The sequence below is a fragment of the Geospiza fortis genome, unplaced genomic scaffold (genome assembly GCF_000277835.1).
Source record: "Geospiza fortis unplaced genomic scaffold, GeoFor_1.0 scaffold131, whole genome shotgun sequence".
In the NCBI taxonomy this organism is placed as follows: Eukaryota; Metazoa; Chordata; class Aves; order Passeriformes; family Thraupidae; genus Geospiza; species Geospiza fortis.
Window position 1 is genome coordinate 2,750,663 of NW_005054391.1, and position 21,224 is coordinate 2,771,886.

Consider the following 21,224-nt stretch of genomic DNA (forward strand, 5'->3'; position numbering starts at 1 on the left):
AGGTTTCTAAGAGTCTGGTGCAGCTGAGAAGTACTGTCAGTTCCTGGTGGCAAAGGGACTTGGTTGCAACTGAACTTGATTCAGTTTCTTAGTTTAGGCTTTGAGGTCTTAGGGCTTAGCTGAGGAACACAAATAGTTGAGAGGACTGGATGACTGTGTTATAAAATTCCGACATTGCGATTACAAATTCATGTTAATGGTTATGAGCGGCTTTCATTTATTTTTGCTTTTCATGCCCATTTTATTTTTCAGGAGAACTAACAGGTCAATAACTTACATAGAAGTTCTGCTATGGTACTCTCAGCAGATCTTCCTACTGGGAACAGTTAAAACCAATGGCACTTCATTGAAATTTTGCCTTTTTTTGTTTCTAAACAATTTTTTAAGCTTTCTCAGTCTTGAAGATTGTTTAATTAGAGGTTTATTTGCTGACAAGACAGGAGTCACTTCTTTTGTAACCACATCTGTAACTCTGTACTACTGGCTACTGCAGAAGAAGCAAATGTATAAAAGGAAAAAAATCCATTTCCTATGCGATGTATGTTGAATTGACAAAATATTCTTTGTCCAGCAAGCTCCATCTTAAAGATTGAACTTTAGCTTTTGAAAATCACAGGCTGTGCTTAACATTGCAGTGTAGTAAAAAAGTCACAGAAATACCAAGAACTCACATCAGCACAGTTGTGGAGTTCTCCTTTGCCTAGTCTAACCTGCTTCCCAATAGATACTGTGTGTTGGCCAAGCTCTGGTGCTTTACAATGCTCAGCTCAGCTTGTCCTGAACCAGATCAGTAATTTCTACCTTGTGTGGCAAGAATTTTGGAAACCTGCTACAAAACATCCCAATCGTTGGTGTTATGTTCTTACATAAATTGGTATGAGAGACTTTTTTAGCTTGCAAGGAAGAAAAGCCTTGCCAATTTGAGAAATCTAAAATGGACCTAAAGAGAACCCATGTGTCTCGTGGAGGTACATCCATACTGACCACATGGCCTGTGGGCTAAGCTGCGGGAACCTTCTGATGTCTGGTTCAAAGCAAGCCTCCTTCATCTTCTGGTTTTGCTCCAGGTGACTGGTTGACATTTGTTCTAAAAACAAAACTGCACTGGGAATTCAGCTTGGGGGCTTTGAGAGAGGACAGTAAGAACAAAGCATGTCTTCCCAAGGGCTGTTGGTTGGTGCCGTGAAGGACTACCTTCTGTAGATGTGTCTGCATAGCTTACAGGAGATCCAAAACAGAGATGATCTCCTAAGTCAGTGCTGCAGGAACATGGAAGTTTGTGGACCTTCTGACAGTTCTTTTTCTGAATATTGATGTTCCTCAGATAGTATAAGGATTTTGGTTTCCATTAGTGTTATCTCCAGGAGGAGATAACCATGGCAACCACTACTGCTTTGCAGGTTTTTTTGCAAAATAAGTCTGTGACATGAGAAGATTTTGAAGGCTTTTTGTACTACCTTCCAAATTATTTCTTACATTCAAGTAAAATAAAATAACCTCAGAGAGATTCAGTAAACATTTTTTCCCTTACTCCTTCAAGGCCATTTGGAAAATGGAGAAAGGAATTGTATTAGGGACATTTGAAAGTTAAAGGGGGAACGGATGTGAGATTCCAAGTAGATTGTCTGTAGCAGTAGTCAGAGATAACTCTGTTCCGTTGCATTTCAGATATTCTGAAAATCTGTCTAGCAGTGGATTTCCAGATGATATAAAGAGCTTTAAAGGAAACATCACTGAGATCAGTTGGGAGTGTTTTTCTATTACAGCAATGAACCTACCAGCCTTATTCTAGCACTTAGCCCTCATCCCATTGCATCAGTTTCAGCATGTCTTCAGCCTGTTCTTCAGTACTGTCCTGTAGCACAGTTTGCTTTCCTAAACTAGAATGCCAGAGAGATTCCCTGTTAAATGCTCCTGTTAGTATAAGTAAGTAATGTTAACAGTTGATGTTTGTTTCATGGGACTGTTTTTAAACTTATTTTAGATGTGCCTTGCTTCAGAAGGAGTAAAAGTGAAAGAATCTGGGAAAACAAAAGTGGAAGCACTGGAAGATGAGGAAGGGGAAGTTTCAGAGGACATGGAAGTAGAACTGGAGAAAACAACAGTAAAAGACTCCAGTAATAGAAAAGTAGAACAATCAGAGATAGAAAATCTGCAAAACCCAGATGAAACAAAAGCTGAGGAATCAGAAACTGCAAAATGCAGAAATTTTACTAGTCTTGCAATGGAAAACAGTCCTTTTGAGAGAAAGGATAACACAAAGGATCACATGTGCCGTTCTCCAGAGCTTTTCATGAGTGACATGACTATCCTTGGGCTAAAGCCAGAAAAGATAAAGAAGAAAAAGAAAAAAAATAAGTTGGACCGGCACACAAATGAAAAATCCACCCCCAAAAAATCTTGTAAAAAGAGGCAGTCCTCCGAGTCGGACATTGAAAGTGTAATGTACACAATTGAAGCCGTGGCCAAGGGGGACTGGGGTGCTGAGAGACTTGCGGATACTCCCCGCAAAAAAAACCGCCCTGTCTCAAATGTGAAGGGAAGCATGTTGGATACAAAATCACCAAAGAAAAAAGTGAAATCGAAAGAAAAGAAAACGTCAAAGGAGAAACCAATGGAGACCACCAAAGAATCCAAGCCTCCCGATTTCCTTAGTATTGAAGCCAGCAAGGAAGTACCATGTGAGGTTTCAGATAACATTAAAGTGGAACCGCTGACCCCAACAGAGGAGGTGGTACCCCAAAGCTTACCAGAACAGATCAAAACTGAGGACAGTGACTGTGTTAAAAAGATAGAAACCTGTGGCTCCAGGAAATCGGAGAGATCTTGCAAAGGTGCTCTTTATAAAACTCTGGTGTCAGAGGGCATGCTCACATCTCTGCGCGCTAATGTGGACAGAGGTGGGTGGCTTTGAGTGTTTTGTTTACAACATGAACTGCAAAAGCCTGCCTGGAGTGGGAGGAAAAGCAAAAATCCATGTTTAAGCTGGAGTTTGAGCAGTGTGCAGTGGGAATATTTTGTCTGGCGACCTGAGATGCTAGGGACAGGTGGAGTGGCTGGGCTTCCTGTTCCACGGCAGGTCTTTTGAAGTCCTGCAATCTGTGTTCCTGCTTACCTCACAGACTCCTAACTGCTCTATTTTTGTCTTTCGTGATCTGAGTTTTAAGTTCTTGGCTGAAGGCTTTGTTGTTTAATTTGTCAGCCTGCTGGTAGGTGTGTGCAGGACTTGTGATGTATGTAACCCCAAACCATTACCTTGTTTCTATATAAACAACTCTTGTGGTTGTGAGCATAGTTCTCAATCCTGCAAGAAGCAAATGTGTTCTGGTTTTGCTTTGGTTGTTAGATTTGCTGTAGGCAGTAAGTGAGAACCCTTTATCCTGTGTAAGGACAAATCTGAGATAATATCTGGAAGCTTTCAGTGAAATGTCTGGAAGTGTATTTTTCCAGCTGGTAGATTTACATGTGTAATTAGAACAGTCAGAAAAGAAAAAAGTAGTTTGTAATTTAGGGAAGCTTATTACTGTATATCTCTTCATCTCTTTCTTCTTTATACCTTAAGAGATCCTGCCTTTTGAGATAGTCCAGGAAAAGACAGGAGAAGGGATGCAGAATAGTTGTCAATATCATCATTGGCCAGTTTAAAATGAAAAATGTTTTGTTACTGCCTTAGAGAATGTCAGGCTTCATAAGTTGCCGTACTGCCTTGGTACACAAGTTTCTTTTGCATTTACTTTGTTTTGGAACATTTTTCTAAAGATGAGAAACGATTTTCTTCCTTCATCACAGGAAAAAGAAGCTCAGGAAAAGGTAACTCCTCAGACCATGAAGGATGCTGGAATGAAGAAATCTGGGCCTTTTCCCCAGGTGGAACAAGTGGGAACAAAAAACTGAAAAAGACTAAGCCAAAGGAAGAGTTTGTTTTTGGGTAAGTTGTGGCTTAACACTGATGTTTTAGTTAGGTCAGCCTAATAATTTAAGAGTGACTCCTGCTCACTGCAGCTAAGTGATCTGCCTCTAACACACAAATAATTACAATTCCAAAAATGAAAAACCCTGTGGAACTGAGTCATGCTCTAAATACCTGATGTTTATATAGCAAAGTAATTCCTTTGAGATCTTTCCAGGTTTACACCACTGTAAGTGAATTTGAATGGTATTATTTGCTCAGTTCTAAACAAACCACACAGTATTTACCTGCTCAAATAGTAGTGAAGAGGGTTACTTAGATTTTCAGAGTACTTTGCAAGCACTGTTTAAAGTTCTATGTAGGTGTTCAATCATCATAAACCAGATTAAACTGGAAAGAATAGATCTCTTTGCCCACTTGGAGAGATTGCTTACAGAGGAATAGTAAACAGTGTTCTTATATTGGCAAATAATTATGATAAATAATGTCATTTTTCTGTTGTAGAGAAAAGATATTTAAACTGTTTATGTCTACCATGATGAAATTAAATATATCTTAAAAACAATAAATGAGTATAGATGCATTAAAATTTAGCAAGGTTGCACAGAATTATTTTCTAGTATACAAGTAATGATTTTTGTCAGAGTATTACAGATTTATTTAGTTGCAGGGGTAGTAGTTAAATCTGGGTTGCCATTCATGCTTGCAAATTCTTGCAGATGAGAAAATATATTTAAAAGGGGGAGGTTTTCCATGGTTCATGCTTAAAATTATAATATGTTTGGTTTTGCAGGTTTGCAGTACCCTTTTCACAACCTAGTTTATGTGACATCTAATTGCAGCTCACTTTCAGCAAAGATATTAAATCAGTGGGAATCCCCAAGTCTTTTTTATTGTAATAGTCAAGAAAAATTAGTTAAGAAAAAATGGAACACTTTGTATTTTTAGAGATTTGTATAGGTTTTGGAAATATTTTAAGTTGAAAGATTGAAAAATTTTTCCACATAATGATGGGAAAACTCATCACATCTTGTAGCATAAAAAAATGGTTGTAAATTATTTATTCAAAGAGTACCTAGGAAAATTGTCTAAATAATTCATTCAACGCTACCCTCATTAGCTGGCTGGATGAGAAAATACGTATTTTCCAATCTCTCATCTTTATTCAGTTGCATCATTAATGGATATTATTTAGTGAACTCTGTAAAGACAGAATTAAGAGTTTGTGAAGCATAAGTGCTGGAGAAGGTATCCAGTGTCCCTTTTCATTGCATTACCCGATCTTCTGGCTACTTGAAGAGCTGGTTTTACCTCTGCCTGCTCCACTTAACTCCCTCTGCTCCCTTCAGCATCACATTTCAGCCTCATTTTGTACGTGCATTGGTGAAAGGGTCCTCACCCCCTTAGAATGACATCATCTTCTTAATTTTCCCTATGTCCTGTCTTCCCCATCAGTAGCTTCCCATATTTCCCTGATGGTCTGGGTCAGATGTGCTTTCCCCACTCCTTTGCCAAGCAGGGCTCTACCTGCCTGTATCTCCTGGCAGAACTAGGCTGTGCAGCATGAACACCTCAGCTCAGCTACACATGTCTAACTAGGCTTCTGAGAGGCTCTTAAAATTCATGACAGTGTGGATTATTTTTTATTTCTTTAAATAATTAATCGCTGACGTAGACATAGCAGCACTCCCCATTGCCTGCCTGCATGTCACACAAGTTATAAATTACTAGCAAGGATGGCAGCTCATCCAATGTCAAATGAGGTTTGGTCTTCCCAATTAGAGCTGCAGCCCCTCACATGCCTTCAGGGCAGGAGCTGAGGCAGGTGGGAACAGACAGTGGGAGAGAAGCTGAGTCAGAGCAGAAAATCAGATGGTTTTGTGGTTGTCAGGGAACATCCGTGTGGAAGAGAAAAAAGTAGCAGTACCAAGCACTACTGACGTAAGAGACCTTTGTGATTTAAAACCAAAATAAACCGTTGTACACAAACAAACAAATCCCACCATGCACCTGGTCTGCAAAGAGCCAAGGCTGTATTTTAAGATGGAAAATTGCTTCCTGAGAGAAGTAATAATTAGAGAGAAAAAATGAGGTATCTTCATATGTACCAAAACTTTCAGAATGCAATTTGTTTGAAGTGCTGCTTCAGAAAGCATAGAGAAGTACCATGTTTCTTGTGATACTTCCAAGTGTATAAAGGGCCATCCTTCCAACAGTCATGCCAACTTCTGTCAAATTGAGGTTTTTCATAGCAAGGAGAATTAAAAACAAGTGGAAGATGTCATTGTTCCTCTATCATTGACAGTGCTATTTATAACCTGCCTAACTGTGTGCTTGCCTTTTACTAAAACACAATTTCTACTTCTGCCTGGCTGCAAAAACTTGCAGGAACAGAGTGCTTATGCAAGCCAGTGTAGTCATTACAGCTGGAAATGCTGTGCCATCCTCTTTTGAGTGCTTTGTTTTCTTCTGGCTATTAGGAACAATCATACCTTGTCTGTGGATTTCTTGAGTTGTAGTTAATCTGCTGATGGTCATTCAGGTTAGGCTGCAGTATGAGGCGTGTTGGCTTTCATGAAAGCATAAGCTAGTAGCATTTTTCATCTCACAGCAAATGAAATACAAGGGGAGAAGATCTAATCACCCAGAACAAATACAAAACTAATTCCCACCCCAATGCTTCATGTTTCAGAATATCCACAGAAGATTGATTAGTTTGACATTCTTCTTCTGGTTTGAAATGCTGTTTTCGTTCTGGTGTAAGAACTTTTATGTGAAGTTATTTCATTGGTTTATTTATTGGTTTTACTGTCTTTGTTCATTCCCCTCACAGAACACACAAATCTCTTGTACGAATCTGTGCAGCAAACAGAGCTAAATGTCACCAGTATGACATTGATTATTTTTTTTTCTAATTTTAACATATGCTACTAAGGTAATCCCTTTGCACTGTTACAAATGCAGAAGCAAAAATGTACATTCTCATTCTAAAGCTGGATTAATATATACTAGTTTGGTGTTTACAGTGTGTGAATTTACCTGATTTTCCCCTCTCTCTGTGTAGAAAGGTGTGTGTGTATACACAGACATGCTCTTAAACAATATATTTTTTTTCTCCAGAAAGAGTTACATTTAATTTGAATGGTTTTGTTTCCCATTTAGCTTAGCAAAATTGGAAGAAGAATTTGCAAAGAAATTCAACAGCCTTCCTCAATACAGTCCTATTACCTTTGACAGGAAAAATTCATCTGTTTCGAGGAAAAAGCGAAAGATTGGAAGCGGCTCATGTGAACTACCAAAATCCAACAAAGGTAAGTTGTCAAGTGCAGGAAGTTCTTAAACAATGGCAGTACTGTAACAAGCTCAGGAATTTATACATTCTTACTTCACTGTTACCTGTGGAAAGTCTGAAGTCGAAGAATTACCTAGCATTGAAGTTAGTTGGTTCTCATCTGGTTTAGTTTTCAGGCTGATTGTTTTCAATCTTGATTCCTCGTTTTCATGATAAGTAGAACTGGGTAGAGTTTGTACACTAAATGTATTTCTTGTAGCAAGAAAGGTTTTCAAAAACATGAGTATTTGTGAGGTAAGTGAATTTGACAGGTTTTCCCAGGAGAAAATGGGGAAAAAAGGGCATATGATCAAAAGTTACATTTTCTAAGCTTAGTTTTAATTTCACTGTAATTTTAGTGTCTGTAAATTAAAACATAAGATATCAGAGATGTTTGAATGAAACATCTGGTATTTTTCTTCTATCAAGATTATAGTTCTGTTATAAGTTTTGAGCAAAAATGTCCTGATGTGACTAAAAAAAAGTTAGAGGACATGAAAACCAATTCCATACCCATTCCATTGCTGAGGCTCATGGAGGGAGAAACTCATGACACACGTGGCTATTTTTTTAATACAGGAAACGTGTGACACAGAGGTGGTAGAGAAGTGACAATGTGGTAGGATAAAACTACTTTTATACTGTGGCAGAAATACTGATGCAAATATACAGTATAGAAACATCACAAAATGAAGGAATTATATACCAGTAATTCCACAAGACAAAAGGATGCTCAAAAGGATCCTCATCAGGCACAGTTTGCAATGTGAAGCTGGTTTTCTTTTCTGCAACAATGATAGTTCCACTGAGTGACAGGTTTTAAGATCTAATACGGCTGTTTTAGTCAGGTGACCCTGGATTAGATCTGTGCCTTTTGAATGCTTCACAAATAATCACATTACAGTGTGCAGGATTGAACAGCTGTTCTTTTCTAGTGCATGCCAGTTTTGGTATTGATTTTTGTAATTAGATGTGGAACAGCCACTTTGCAAAATTAGACTTGTGCTAATACCAAGCTACTTCTGACTTCAGCTGACGTTTTGTTTTATGGTATGTATTTGACAGAACTTCTTAAATGAGCATGAATTAATTACTTTACAGCATGATAACACACTGGTAATTAAGCAACATCTGTTGGGAAGAAAACCTCCTCAACTACAGTGATCTAGCAATTGAAGTTGTAGTAGCAGCTCACTGGATTTCTTGCTACAGTATTTACCTGTTCGGGTGTCTGTGTATTTAAAAATTCTGCAGGCCCTGTGTTGTTTGGGAATGGTGGGCTAGAATTCTGCCTCAAGCCAGGTAGCCCAGAACTGCATTCTGCTTTTAGGTAAGCTCATACCCAAAGGAGAGTTTAGTTTTTGTCTTTGTTAGCATCACTTAAAGAGCTTTGGAATATATTTGGCCTTGTCTCAAGGGAAGGTCAAAAACATAACTGCAGGCTGGTTACAAGCCTGATATGAGTAGCTTTGGCACAGCCCTGCAGAAACAGTCATGGAGCATTTGCCTCTGGCTGACAATAAGGGCTCTTTAAATTAAGCCAGCTGACTTTGCACTGAGCAGATGGTAAACAGTCACATGAACTTTTCCACCAACTGAGCTGTGGGGTTGCAACAAGCAGCCCCAGGGCAGGAATACTGGATAGTAACACTGCTCCTTCTGTAGTGCATATCTAACCACAGCCCCAAACTTAAATCCAGACAGAGCTAGTGATACCTGCTCCTAATTCCAGTGAATGTTGAATTCACACACTTAAGCTGGGCAAGCTGACAGTTTTGTGGCAGTCATTCCAACTCCCTGAAGAGCAAGATTCAGTCAGTTCTCAAGAGGTAGTTGAAAAACTTTCCAGCAAACCATTTTTCTTCTGGAAAAGAGGGATTGCTAAAAAGTAAATATTTGGTGGCAGTAGGTCAATTTTAAATGTGTTTTATTTTCTTAGGATGTGTAAAACTGGGATGTGAGTTGTGGATTTGAAATTATCTGACCTAAAAGTGAATATAGGCGAGCTTACTAGCTTAGTAAGTTAGGTTTGTTCCAGTTGAGTCAAACATTTATTAAGCTGAACCCTCAATTTAATTTGTGATGTACTGACAGTCTATTGAGCCTCATTGTGCTGTTGTCTGGTGAAGTTTGATGAATATAAAGACTCTTAGAGAAACCTGGCCTCCAAAAGTATAGCACAAGCAGATCTGTGTGCTAGGCTACTGCAAGTACTGCAGGAAATGAAACTGGCATATTGTGCAAAATAATAGAGCTTGGTTTGGTGTGGTTATGGGTCTTTTAAATTGTCCTGCTTTTTTACACCATTAGAATTAAAAAAAAGTAGCATTTTTATGCAATGAGCATGAACCGTGAAGGGTCAATATAGTCTTTTGAGTGTGACTGTGTGTGGATGTGGGAGACCTTAGCTTCACACTGCTCTGCATTACTGTGTTGTCTGGAGCTGTTTCTGCTGTGAGGCTTTACCTTGGGTGTGTCTCTGCCAGGTAATTAGAAGAGTTGATCAGCACAAATAGTGTCTACAAGTGTTTTCAGCCTCTGGGTGTTTCCAAATAACAGATAAAAATCAGTAGGGATATGTTTAAGTAAACACTCCTTGAAATGATATGCTGCTTTTTCTGAAGAAGTGTGTGCAGGATCATAAACTATCTACTCATTTTCACTCTGCACAGGTAACTAAATTTTTTGAAGTCTACAGTGTCTACTGAACATGTAAAATTTAGAAAATATGTTGGAGTGCTGCACTATAAGCCTTCCTCAGGATGTTGAGTGAATAAAAACAGAGAAATGTTTTTGTTTGTTGGGTTTGGGGTGTTTCTCTGCACCACACCCCCAAATGTAACTGTATGCTTTAACTTTTATTTTGTGCTGGATTGATTCTCTATCAAATGTCATTAGCCTATACCTACAACAGGCTTGATGTGCTAACTAATCACACAGCCAGATTTGTCAGGATGTTTTCCTGCTCTGGAAAATCAGTCGGGCAGCGCCCACTGGCTACTTCTGTTGTGCTTGTCATTTCCAGTCCACACTTCAGCCAGTTCTTTCACATAAAAACACCTGAGGAACCCTGTAACATGAAAGCTGTTTCACATCCACACGTATGAAGGAAAATTTGAACCTTTTCTTGAATGAGAGGCACTTTTTTCCCCAGAGTTTCCAAATTGTCTAAATTCTGCTCCCACTGAGCAGAATTCAGATTGGGGGTCTTTCTTCAATGGGAATAGGACTGAACAAGCTATAAAGCTTTGTTAAAATCCACATCAAGTGTTCTGAACTGGGAACATGCACATACAATAATAATGCCACAAAATGGCTGAAGAATACAGCTATACTGAATCTATGCAGATGGCCTGCTCCAACATTTACTGGAGCTGTGACTGTTTCCTTTTTTTTTTCCTTCTTTCCAATGGCATATGTGCCAAAACATCCCACCATGCAGAAGTCAGCTGTCTGCAGTGAGTCACTAATATGCTTGTATGCAAAAGTGAGCAACAGGCAGAGTCATTATTTCTGCTTTGTACTTTGAAGAAATGCTCACTTATACACCAAGCACTGCACTAAAGCTTTCATTTTGGGAAGGCAAAGAGGGGAATGCACAGTGTGCTCTTATGTGGGGAAGAGATTGTCTACTTTTTTTTTTTTTTTTGCTTTTTTGTCTGTGGCCTCTAGGCCTAGAAATAAAACATCAGCTTAAATTGGATGCTGCTTTGTGGCATTCCTCTTGGTCTTAGCTCTGGGGTTTTTTTGGCTTGGTTCAAAGCATTCAGATGCTTGGAGATTTCATGCTGTAATGTTCCAAGGATCATGACCTAAAAATACAGTGCCTTCCTCTGAGAGATGCAGAAATGCACAAACTGTTTGTCCTGATTTTGTTAGGATCTTATTAAAACATCCTCTATTTGATCAGATCCTTTAAAACAGGGAACTTTATGAGAGCAAAGGGGGCCTATGCCCAGAAATTTGGAGGAAGTGCAGTTATGGTTCATTTTCTTGCCTGCTGCTTCCCCAGGCAGCTGCCGCTGGCCATAACAAGTATTCTTAGGAAGAATCCCCACTGCCCTCAGTGAGCTCTATGGACAAGCCAGGGATTAAATCCTGTGGCAATTCCTGAAGTGCTAGGGAGAGGAGTAACCGTATAGAACATTTCCAACAGAGCAAGATTAGTAGATGGCTGTACAACAATGTCAAGTAAACTAAAATGAAAAGGGTTTTTTTCAGCTTTCTATAGCAAGGCACATCTAGGATCCATTGGCTAACAGCAAGACTTTTAGGTTAGTTTTTTCAGTCATGGATTTTCTCTGGATTGAATGTTCACAAGTGGCATTTGTTCAAAGTCTTGGAATACTTGCCTGTTGTCCCCATGAAACAGGTGTAGCCCAGCCAGGCATCCTGTCAGCTCCAGCATGGTGACTGTTAAGGCAAAGGGTGTGGATGAAGTTTCTTGTGGAGTCAGAAATTACATTGTTAAGTCCAAATATGAACTGTTGACTTATTTAGCTATTAGCCTGTCTTCTCTTTCAATGCATTTATGGCCAAAGGGTATCCTAAGTGTCGCTGGGCACTGTCTCACATGGCTAACAGCTAAAAGGGAGGGAAATAGAAGGTTTCCTTACTGAAGGGCATATTTTCTTTTGGTTCTACTAAATTCCTTGGATTTTCCATATGGGAAAATGGCATTTTGCAGATACAGGCTGATGACAAAGGTGCCTTTGACGTGGGGAAAAAAGAGATGAAAGACACAGGTTTCCCCCTGTGTGCAGTGCTTGTCATCTTCTGAATTTTTCATCCCAGTTATTCTGCTTAGAGTTGCTGACACTGGCTCACTGTCTGTCATAGTGATTGAAGTGGTTTGTATGGTGCAGGTTGAGCTGTAGAAATTGAGACTTGGGTGATATGTAACATATTGCTTCTTCCGAGCACCTGAAAAAAATTACTAATCAGCTAAGAAAGAATAATAATAACAGAAATGTCACAAGAATCATGTAGTTACGTACCTTGTTTCTGTTGATGTGGATGAAGTATCTGAGCTTGGTATCAAGAAAAGCTTAGTTCTTTCACTTAGGCTTTTGCTCAAGCTCTCCGAGCTTTTTCATTCCTTGTTTTACATTTTTGTTGCACTGACACTAGACTAGTCCTCTGTGATACACAGGAAACTGTTGTAAAATTTGCAGAGCAACTCTTCAGTAAGTTTGAGTGAATATGGCCTCTTCTGTTGTACTTTCAAGTGTTTCCTATACAGGTTCTAGTAAAGCTGTTCACATTCAAGGTGATGTTGCCCAAGATGATCTCTTGCTTGGACTTTATTTGGTTTGTTGTTTGGCTTCTGGATTTTTGGAAGTTTATTAATCTTTCTCCAAAGTTTTGATTTCTTCCATATTGAAAAAGAAGTAGCAGTGAGCCACAAATCCAACAAGGGCAAGATGCGAAAGTTTCTATGCCTGCCTCTGTTTGGATTTTAGCTTTCTCTCAGTAATTTTCAGTATTGATCAATGTTCTGGTTTGAAAGCAAAACCAGTGTGATACTCTAAGTCAGAAATATAATTTATTAGGAAAAAGAAAAAGGAAAACCATAATACATGCAATAATAGAAAAGAAAAAAACCACTGACAAAGTCAGAATACAACCTGACACCCGGTTGGTCAGGGTGTTGGTAGCAGTCCAGGCGGATTGGTGGCTGCAGTCCTCCTGGAGTGACAGATGTGGTTCTTTTGGAGCAGTGATCCTGTAGAAAGGATGTAGTCTTCCTCTGAAGATCCAGTGGAAAAGATGGCTGTTCCTCTGGAAATCCAGTGGAGTGACTGCTCTGTCCCAAACCCCAGATTTTATCCAGATGGGGATGCTTAGCTCCTCCTCCCTGGGCAGAGCATCTCACAATGGGCTGATATCATTCCGTGAGTCATGTGGTGGTCCATTAAACAGAAATGGCTCCTGGAGGGAGTTATCTCTGAGTCATGTGGAAAGGCATTGATGGGCCCGTTAACAGGAGATAAGGAAAAACAATGCTCCTCCTGGTTTCAACAGCTCTTGAGGATGGGAAGAGAATACGTCTTTATATTGTAACCTAGGACAATGAGACAGCCTAGTGTCTGTGAATGGCTTTCACTTAATAAGACTAAATACTTCTTCCATGTGCTACACACTTTACTCTTTTTTTCTTCGTGTATGGAGTCTGAGATGGCAAATTGCAGATGTATAAGTAGATTTACCCTGATTGCACATTCCTGTATGGTTGCAGTTGTGTCCCAGTAGTCAGTGTGTGTGTCTGGTTCCTTTTAAGGATGAGGAGGAGTGGAAAAGGCCAGTATTTGTGGTGGGTAGAATCCTGTTGCAGGTGAGCTAGAGATGGGAAGGACACCTGCTTGTTAGGCTATAAATCATCTTGTCACGTGCATAGCATCTCATTTCTGTTTGGGCTGGTCTGTTCTGAACTAGTCTGAAGAATTGCTTGTCCACTGTGTCTTTGGAAATAAGATTTTGAAGTTCAGATTCTGTAAACTTCTGTAAAAATTTGCTTTGCATTGTGGAGATTATGCATCTCTTATGCCTGTGTTGCTGTTATATCACTGCTCCCCTGAGGCAAAGGCTAACTTCTTGATGACATCTGATAGTGGCATATTTTGTGGTCCAGTGTCACACAAGATGTCTTCTGACTGCTCCTAGTGAAGACTCCACGGACAAAGTAGGAATGATACCATGAGCTGGACTTAACCTCACCTTCCTCCTCTGGGGGCTTTAACTTTTGCACTTAGTATATCTCATTTCTGGTCACCAGAAAGGCAGTTGTAGCTCTTGCATCCTGTGGTGGGTTGGTTCTGACTGGTAAGTACATTTCCACCCTGTTGCTCCCTCCTACAGTGGGATATGGAAGATAATAGGAAGGGCAAAAACAAGGAAAAATACTTCCTGGGTGTAGTAGTTTTGCAAAACTATTACACTGGATCAAGAAGAAGACAGTTTTATAAGTTGGAGGGAGGAAACAATGCCAAAGCCAGCACTCACTACTAGCAAACTGATGTCCAGCCAGTACCTGAGCAATGGACAACTTTAAAAAACACTTTCCCCAACATAGTTTTGTGCTGAGTATGGTGCAAAATGTGTCTTGGCCCATGTGGGCCAGCTGTCCCAACTATGTCCCCTCCCGACCGCTTGAACACCCTCAACCTACTTCCTGGGGTGCCAGAATGAGAGAGATCTTGATGCTCTGTAAACACTGCTCAGCAGTAACTAAACCATGGGTGTGTTTCCAGCGCTGTTAAGTTTACTGCCTGCCAGCCAAACCCAGTATACATGCAAAAGAGAGTATATCTTTAAGTAAGCAAGAAAACCCCCTGTTTTATTGTATGGCTAGGCTTTCCTAAGGGTTTCATTCCCCAAAATGCATTGTATGCACTTAAACATGGGGAGGTGGTGGATTGAACTATAGCTTGCTGAAAGCCTCCAGAGTCCCTTCAGGCAGAAGGTCAGGTTTGTGCTTCCCTGTCAAATGACAACTTGTATTATAGGAAGGGGAGGTTGTGCAGTACATAGTGTGACTGTTGTACTCTTTTTCAAGCTTCTGATTAAAAGTATGTATTATTAATGTTGTCTGTAGGTTCATTCCAGTCTCAGAAAAAGAACTTATTCCACAAAATTGTCAGCAAATTTAAGCACAGAAAGAAGCTTAATGTTCCGGACACAGGTACTGGTGCATTGCTTAATTAAGGTTTTCAGCTTCCTTCTTTCTCAATTCAGTCTTGGGGAAATGCTTCTAGGCAGAGACACCTCAGCTATCTAGTCTTTGACTGCTTTGGTTCCTTATTTTCCCTGTCTGCTGTGATTCCATTGCCTTCTGGCTCCAGTTGATATTACTTTACTCCAGTATGATGCTGTTTTGTTTTTACTTGGTATCTCCCTTTAATTACAGTTTCCCTGCTCCAGATGCCATGCAGCAGAGCTGACAAAGCAAGTGCAATTCTGCACTTGGCCCTGAAAACTTCTATTTTCCACAGCTCACAGCTCTGTAGTCCTTCGGTTGCTCTTATCTGCTGTATTCTTCTGTATCCGTGACCATATTATTTTGCCAGAGCATTTTTGCATGTCCCTATCTACTATTCCTGTGATTTCTTGCTGTCTGGAACTTTGCAGACTCCACCTGGTCAAGGTGTACGAGCCTGGTCGGGATGTAAGGCGCTTGTTTCTGCACCAGATCTCAGAAATACCAGCATCCAACCCTGCCTCTGTAGAAATCTTAAACCAGCTTTCTGTTTGCTTCATACTGAAAATACCTCTTGCAGTTTTTAAAGTTATGTTCTGGACCTTGTCTGTCCGCTATCCACTGTTTGCTCTCTAAAGTATTTTTCTTGTTACAGTATCATAATCCTGTGCACTAGGAACTCACAACTCTTGAGGGGCATTTTTGAGTGTACAGTATGTATAGGATTATAGCTTAGCCTGCTTCCCTGGGCTCTTTTTCTTTTATCATCATGTTGCCCACACTATTCAAGTCATGCCCAGGCTGTTCCTCTGTTCCACAGTGGTGTTCTCTCTTGCATTGTTCCTGTAATGTAGGAAAAACCTCTCTAGTTCTGCTTACTTAACTCCATTAATTTTGTGTGGTTTCTTCCCCACCCATGTTCATCTCTAAGATAATAATATTATTGTTCCCATCTCCAGTTTCCCCAGCTACCTTTATGGTTAATATCTTTTCCTAAGACTTGGCCATGTAATTTCCTCTCCTTTCCTGGTGCTGTGTTTTCTGTCATCTTTGTTGCACATACTCTATTTTCCCACATAGGCTCTGCCTGCTCTTCTGCATTCCATGGTACAAATAATTCGAAATTACTTGCTCTGTCTTGTTGTATTTGTACAACGAATATGTTGTGGCAGTTGCTTATGAGAAGTGACTATCTTGCTTCCATGTTAGTGTAAAAAAGGCACCATACATTAGCGTAAATTTTATTTGGCATCATTCAGATTTTGTTCCTGAATTATTTATAGACAAATTACAGGGAAATAGACAAATTATTAAGAAACATGGGTGATTAAATTCTCCTGGTAGAAAAGAAACAGAAAGCATTCAATAGATGATTAAGAGTAAAAAATATAAATACCTGAAAATTTGCAGACAAAAATGTGGGTAAACAAAATGTCAAACCCTGCATTTGTTTAAAAGAAGCCAGCCTGTTTTGATACAAAGTGAAGTGTGCACTATGATCAAAGATTCAACCCTGGCAAGTGTTGAGTACCCTGGCCTCGTTCCAGCACAGCACAGAGGCATGTCCTTGGAAGTTAAGCATGTGAATAATGTCATAGTTTCTAAACATTAAAGATGTCTCTGTGCATATGCTGAGGCAGAGCCAGCTTGCTAAATTCCTCCCAAGACTAAAGCAAAGACACAAACTTAGGAGCCTTACACAGCCCACATACAATCATCAGAGGAAAGGCAATGGATGTCTGTATATTGATGGGGACCTGCATTTTCCCCTGAATTACAGAGGGGAGAAAATTTGGAGTCTTGCCTACTCTGAAATGTACGGTTAGTGACTGAAACCAAAATGTTGATCAGCAAAGGGCAGTATGGGCATGGCCTCAGCAAGTGCTGGACAGACAGCCTCTCCCTCATATGCTGCCTACAGATCTTCATCCTCTATCCAGGAGTTCCTAGGCAACAGGCCCTAACTGTGTGGCTGAGCTGTCTCATATTCTGCAGCATTCAAGATGGGAATCTCAGAATCTTCATTTCAATTCAGATAATATTTATTTGAGCATTTTGTGAATCAAACAATAAATGAAAACTTCCACTCCTTTCTGTGGTTAGTCTATACTTGTGGTGAGTCACAAGTCTAACTAATGTGCGGGTTTGGTTTTTATGAAGTTAATTTTGCAGAAAGAAGGAGCTTGAGTGTTTGTATAGCTGCAGAGGAGACACTTGGAAGGATTGCTGTCAGCAGAGGTCATGCTGGCTTCATGTTTTTTCATCTTGAAAAGTGTGTGTGCCTGTATGCATCTGTTAGGAGTGAAGGAAAGTAAGTGCAGTAGAGGCAGATTTAATGGGATTGTGTTGTGTTGTGTTGTCCGTGTGTCTCTGGTATGAAAATCTGAGTGAATTTTGACCACACTGTACACAGCAGCACCAGTGCACGTCACTATGTTAAGAGTTTGCAGCTGTTCATAGAGCAGGATACAGCCCAGTTAAACCCCAGTGAAATGGTACAGAGAGCACACAGAAATGCAATTTAATATGTCAATAGGTACATCTCTTCTTCAGGAAGGCTGACAGAAGCACAGCTGGACCTATGCGTGTTTGGGAAAATTAACAGTCATCTGGGAGTTTTATTTTTCTGCCACACCAGAAAGGCTTTCCGATGGGACACAGTACTTAAAATAACAAGTCACAGTGATTGCATCTTTGCAGGTACACTTAGTGAGCTGTGCTGAGGCTCTTGCATGGTCTCTGTAGCAGCCAACTGTAACACTGGCCTTGGCACAGGAAGAGAAGAGAGGAGGAACACATGCACTGGCCTCAACACCAGCTCACATGTGAAGCAGCCCTGTTGCTGTGCTTGCTCCTACAGCAGCTCTCCCACACACATCAGAGCCCTGTTTTGTGGCACTTGCAGCCCAGAGGGAGCCAGTTGCTCTGTGCCTTTGGCAACCATTCTGGTTGGAGGTGGGCTGGATCAGGACAGGCTCCTGCAGCAGAGCTTCCCACCCAGGCCACTGTCTCCTACACCTGGTTTGGCCATCTGCTGCTTTGTATCTCTGCTTGTTAGTCCCCAGTCTTTGCTGCATCTCTGTGTGCTGCCTGGCCCCAAAGCAGTATTGTAGCAGTTTCCTATTGTCAGAAGAACTGGAATTTCTGCTAGGTCAGTCTGGCATCACTTCCTTGGTAAAGTGGTTCTGTAGACACTGATGACTTGAAGTGATGCTCTGTCTGGCTAGATTTTCACTGTTTATCTTCATAAAGACAATTAAATCTTCCAGAAAGACAATCAGATCTTTTAAGCCCATCTTTTTTCCTTGATACCAGCATGCTTAGACCCACAGAGCGTTTGTTCTCCACTAAGTGTGGTTAAACTTCTGCAGCTCTCTCTCATAACAGGCACCACTAAAGAAATTCTTTAAAGTTGTGGTTTTTTGGGGTTTGGTCTGAAAAGCTCATCTGAAAAGCTGTGGTGTGGCAAGTCAGTTCAATTGGCTTTGTTTTTCTTGTTCACAAAGATAGGGGGGAAATAAGACTACGTGTCCTCTGCATGCCTGCAGAATAGGATAAACTGTCTGTGCAGACCTTTAACAAACCTAGCTGAGGAAACTCTCTGGCATTGACCTCTGGATATGTCTCTCTCAGAGTCATTTCTGCCATGGTGTAGTCATGCCTGAAGGCCCAGACCTTCATGGCATATTCTCATCTCTGCTTGCAAAGATAGCCTAGTAGTTCTGCCCATGCCACTGTCATGGAGACCTGTTGGCAGGACTGCACAGTAACTGCAGTTACTGTATAAATGTCTAGACAATGTTCCCCTGAAAAATTAACTGAGTTCCTCTTGGGACAGCTCTTGAATGCAGGACAGTGTGGAAGCAGAATGGATATCAAATGGATTAAAGAAACCTGGCTAGCCCTATCCTTCCTGCAAAACAAAACCAGGTCCTGATTTGGAGCATGTGTATACCCTTGTCACTTGAAGCAGTGGGATGCTGTTCCTCTTGAAGAAGGTGGAGGAGCACATAGTTTAGATGTAGAGTTGTTGAAACATGGACTCCTTTCTCCTTTAGTGGTCAGCACAAAGGCTCTTGCAAGTAAAGCCTTTGTGTTATTTCCAAGTTAGGTTTTATGTCTGCTTGAATAATACTCTGTAAGTCAGTGAAATGATTTCTAAACCCAGTGTCCACTAAGACTGCTAGAGAAGAGGAAAAGATGCTCTTCCCTTCAACATTCACCCTGCACCCACACACACAAAATACTCATTGTTCACCTTTAATCCTTCCTTCTTCAAGACCGTATGGCAGCAATGTTATGTTGAAGTGATAAAGAGTTTCTTCTAGAGCTAGAGGAAAAAAGGAAAGTAGATGGACTTTCAAGTCTTATTTCAAGAATTAAAATAAAAACCTGAGAGAGGGAATATAAAACAATATAAAAGCATGGAGAGGGAATATACTTACTGCATCTGAGCTTTTACAGCCACCTTCTGCTGTTTTTCTGCTGTTTCTTAGTCAAACATGCCAACATCATATCCTCCTTATGTCTTCCACTATTGCCTATTTTACCTTTCAAGGTTTTTTTTCTCTTTATTGTTTTGACACATACAATATAAGAAAGAAAAATATAAAAGGGAACCCTCAGCTGTAGTGATCAATGAAGTTAATTTCTAGTGACCTGACATGCAACGCATCTAATTAAATGCATACCAAATCAAGTCTCTTTTAATTATATGTTGTTCATTGTTTGAAATCATGTCTTAATGTTTTTATTAAATGTAAAAAAAATAAAATAGTGGGTTGTAGTACTAAGATTAAAAGCATTATAAACTCAATCAAGCTAGAAGTAGACAGTGTCAAAGTGCTAATTAGAGCATATCAGAATTAACAGATAGTGTTGGACTACAACCAGACCATTACATTAAAATATAATCAACACTTATGAATTGCCAAATAAGAAATCTGGAGAGAAAGCTGCCTATTTAATTATACATTCCAATTAACATCCTGGTCTCGATGCACAAAGCTTATCTGAACATCTCACTGTTTGCCCAGCTGAGTTACTTGAAAGTCACATTTGCAGTCATTGGTGCTTCTACTTAATTGGATTGTTACAGGGTGGATCTTTTCCTGTGCTTTCTCTTGAGCACTCTTTACAAAAAAATTAGTTTTATGGCAAAACTGTGCTCTGGAGAGGTTGGCAGCTAGAGCTAAGCACTTCAAAAGGCTAATTAAAACTGTGTGCTTTTTTTTCCAAATAAACAACATGCACAAGTTCAAAAATATTTTACAGGAGAACATAGGTGAATTAAAATCATAAATTAAAGTTTGAAATGTTTCAAATGTCTGTGCATGTATGTACTAGATCTGATTGTATTCTTAGACAATGAAGCATTAAATGGTCCTTCCCATTCAAACAGAAGAGCAAAGGGCAGCTGCTGACAAGATTAAATGTGTTAAAGTTATTCTCTTCATCTAGTCCACATTCTCATATGAACAGTTTAAAAAGCCAGCAAAATATAAAGGTGTTATTAGCTATATCTTTGAATAGAAAGTTCATTAAATCTACAAAACTAACAATAAACAGTTTCAAACTAACGTGAAAGGCAAAGGCCATGCAGACTTAGGCCAAAGGTTAGGCTGTTGTGCACAGTTTGTGGGGCTAGATGCCACTGTGTGACACCACCAGTCTCAGTGCAGGAGATTGGAATTGTTCCGTTCTAGGCCCTTCTTAAAGAGCAGTTGCTTGCACTCTAACTTCAGTTCTGTGTGTGTAATTTTTGCTGGTCAAACCACCCAAAAAGTGACATATGTGTCTTTAAAAAGTCTTCAAAAGAGGGAGAAAGATTAAAAGAAACTGGAGGGAAGAGTAAGCTAACTGTAGACACAGCAACAGCTGTGGAAAATATATCAAGGACTGTTGCAAAGAGATGGGGTATAACCTGACAGAGAGTAAAGAAAATAATGAGTTGAAAATGCAGCAGGAGGGATGAAGTGCAGGCATTAGGAAAAAATACATAATCATTCAGGATGGCAACATACTGGGAAAAAATACCTCAAAAACTTGGTGCAGGTATCATAAGTATTCCCAATTTCAAAACAGGTTGGACAGGCACGTGTAAAAAATTACTTGAGCATTTGCTACCTGTAGCCTCTTTCTAACCCTAGCTGACAGTGATCACAGATGGGGCAGGCTTCATAGCACTTTATCACAGGAGGGAAAAAGATGTCACAGATTGCCTTTATGTACTAGTGATACCCCATGGGATCAGCAGTATGGCTTATTGAATCAATGCAAATTGCAAA

At 40.0% G+C, this 21,224-nt stretch overlaps 1 protein-coding gene across 4 annotated transcripts in view; it reads left to right on the top strand.

Annotated features, from left to right (window-relative positions):
* The window catches only part of BBX (BBX high mobility group box domain containing), a 131,303-nt gene that overhangs the window by 102,560 nt on the left and 7,519 nt on the right, over positions 1 to 21,224 (top strand). For 3 of the 4 annotated variants that reach the window (XM_005425608.2, XM_031060794.1, XM_005425610.2), the window contains 3 exons: positions 1,985 to 2,900; positions 3,790 to 3,928; positions 7,073 to 7,221. In XM_005425608.2, the coding sequence (XP_005425665.1) occupies positions 1,985 to 2,900; positions 3,790 to 3,928; positions 7,073 to 7,221 (1,204 nt within the window). The remainder of the gene's footprint in view (positions 1 to 1,984; positions 2,901 to 3,789; positions 3,929 to 7,072; positions 7,222 to 21,224) is intronic. The other variant, XM_031060793.1, reaches the window with a different exon arrangement.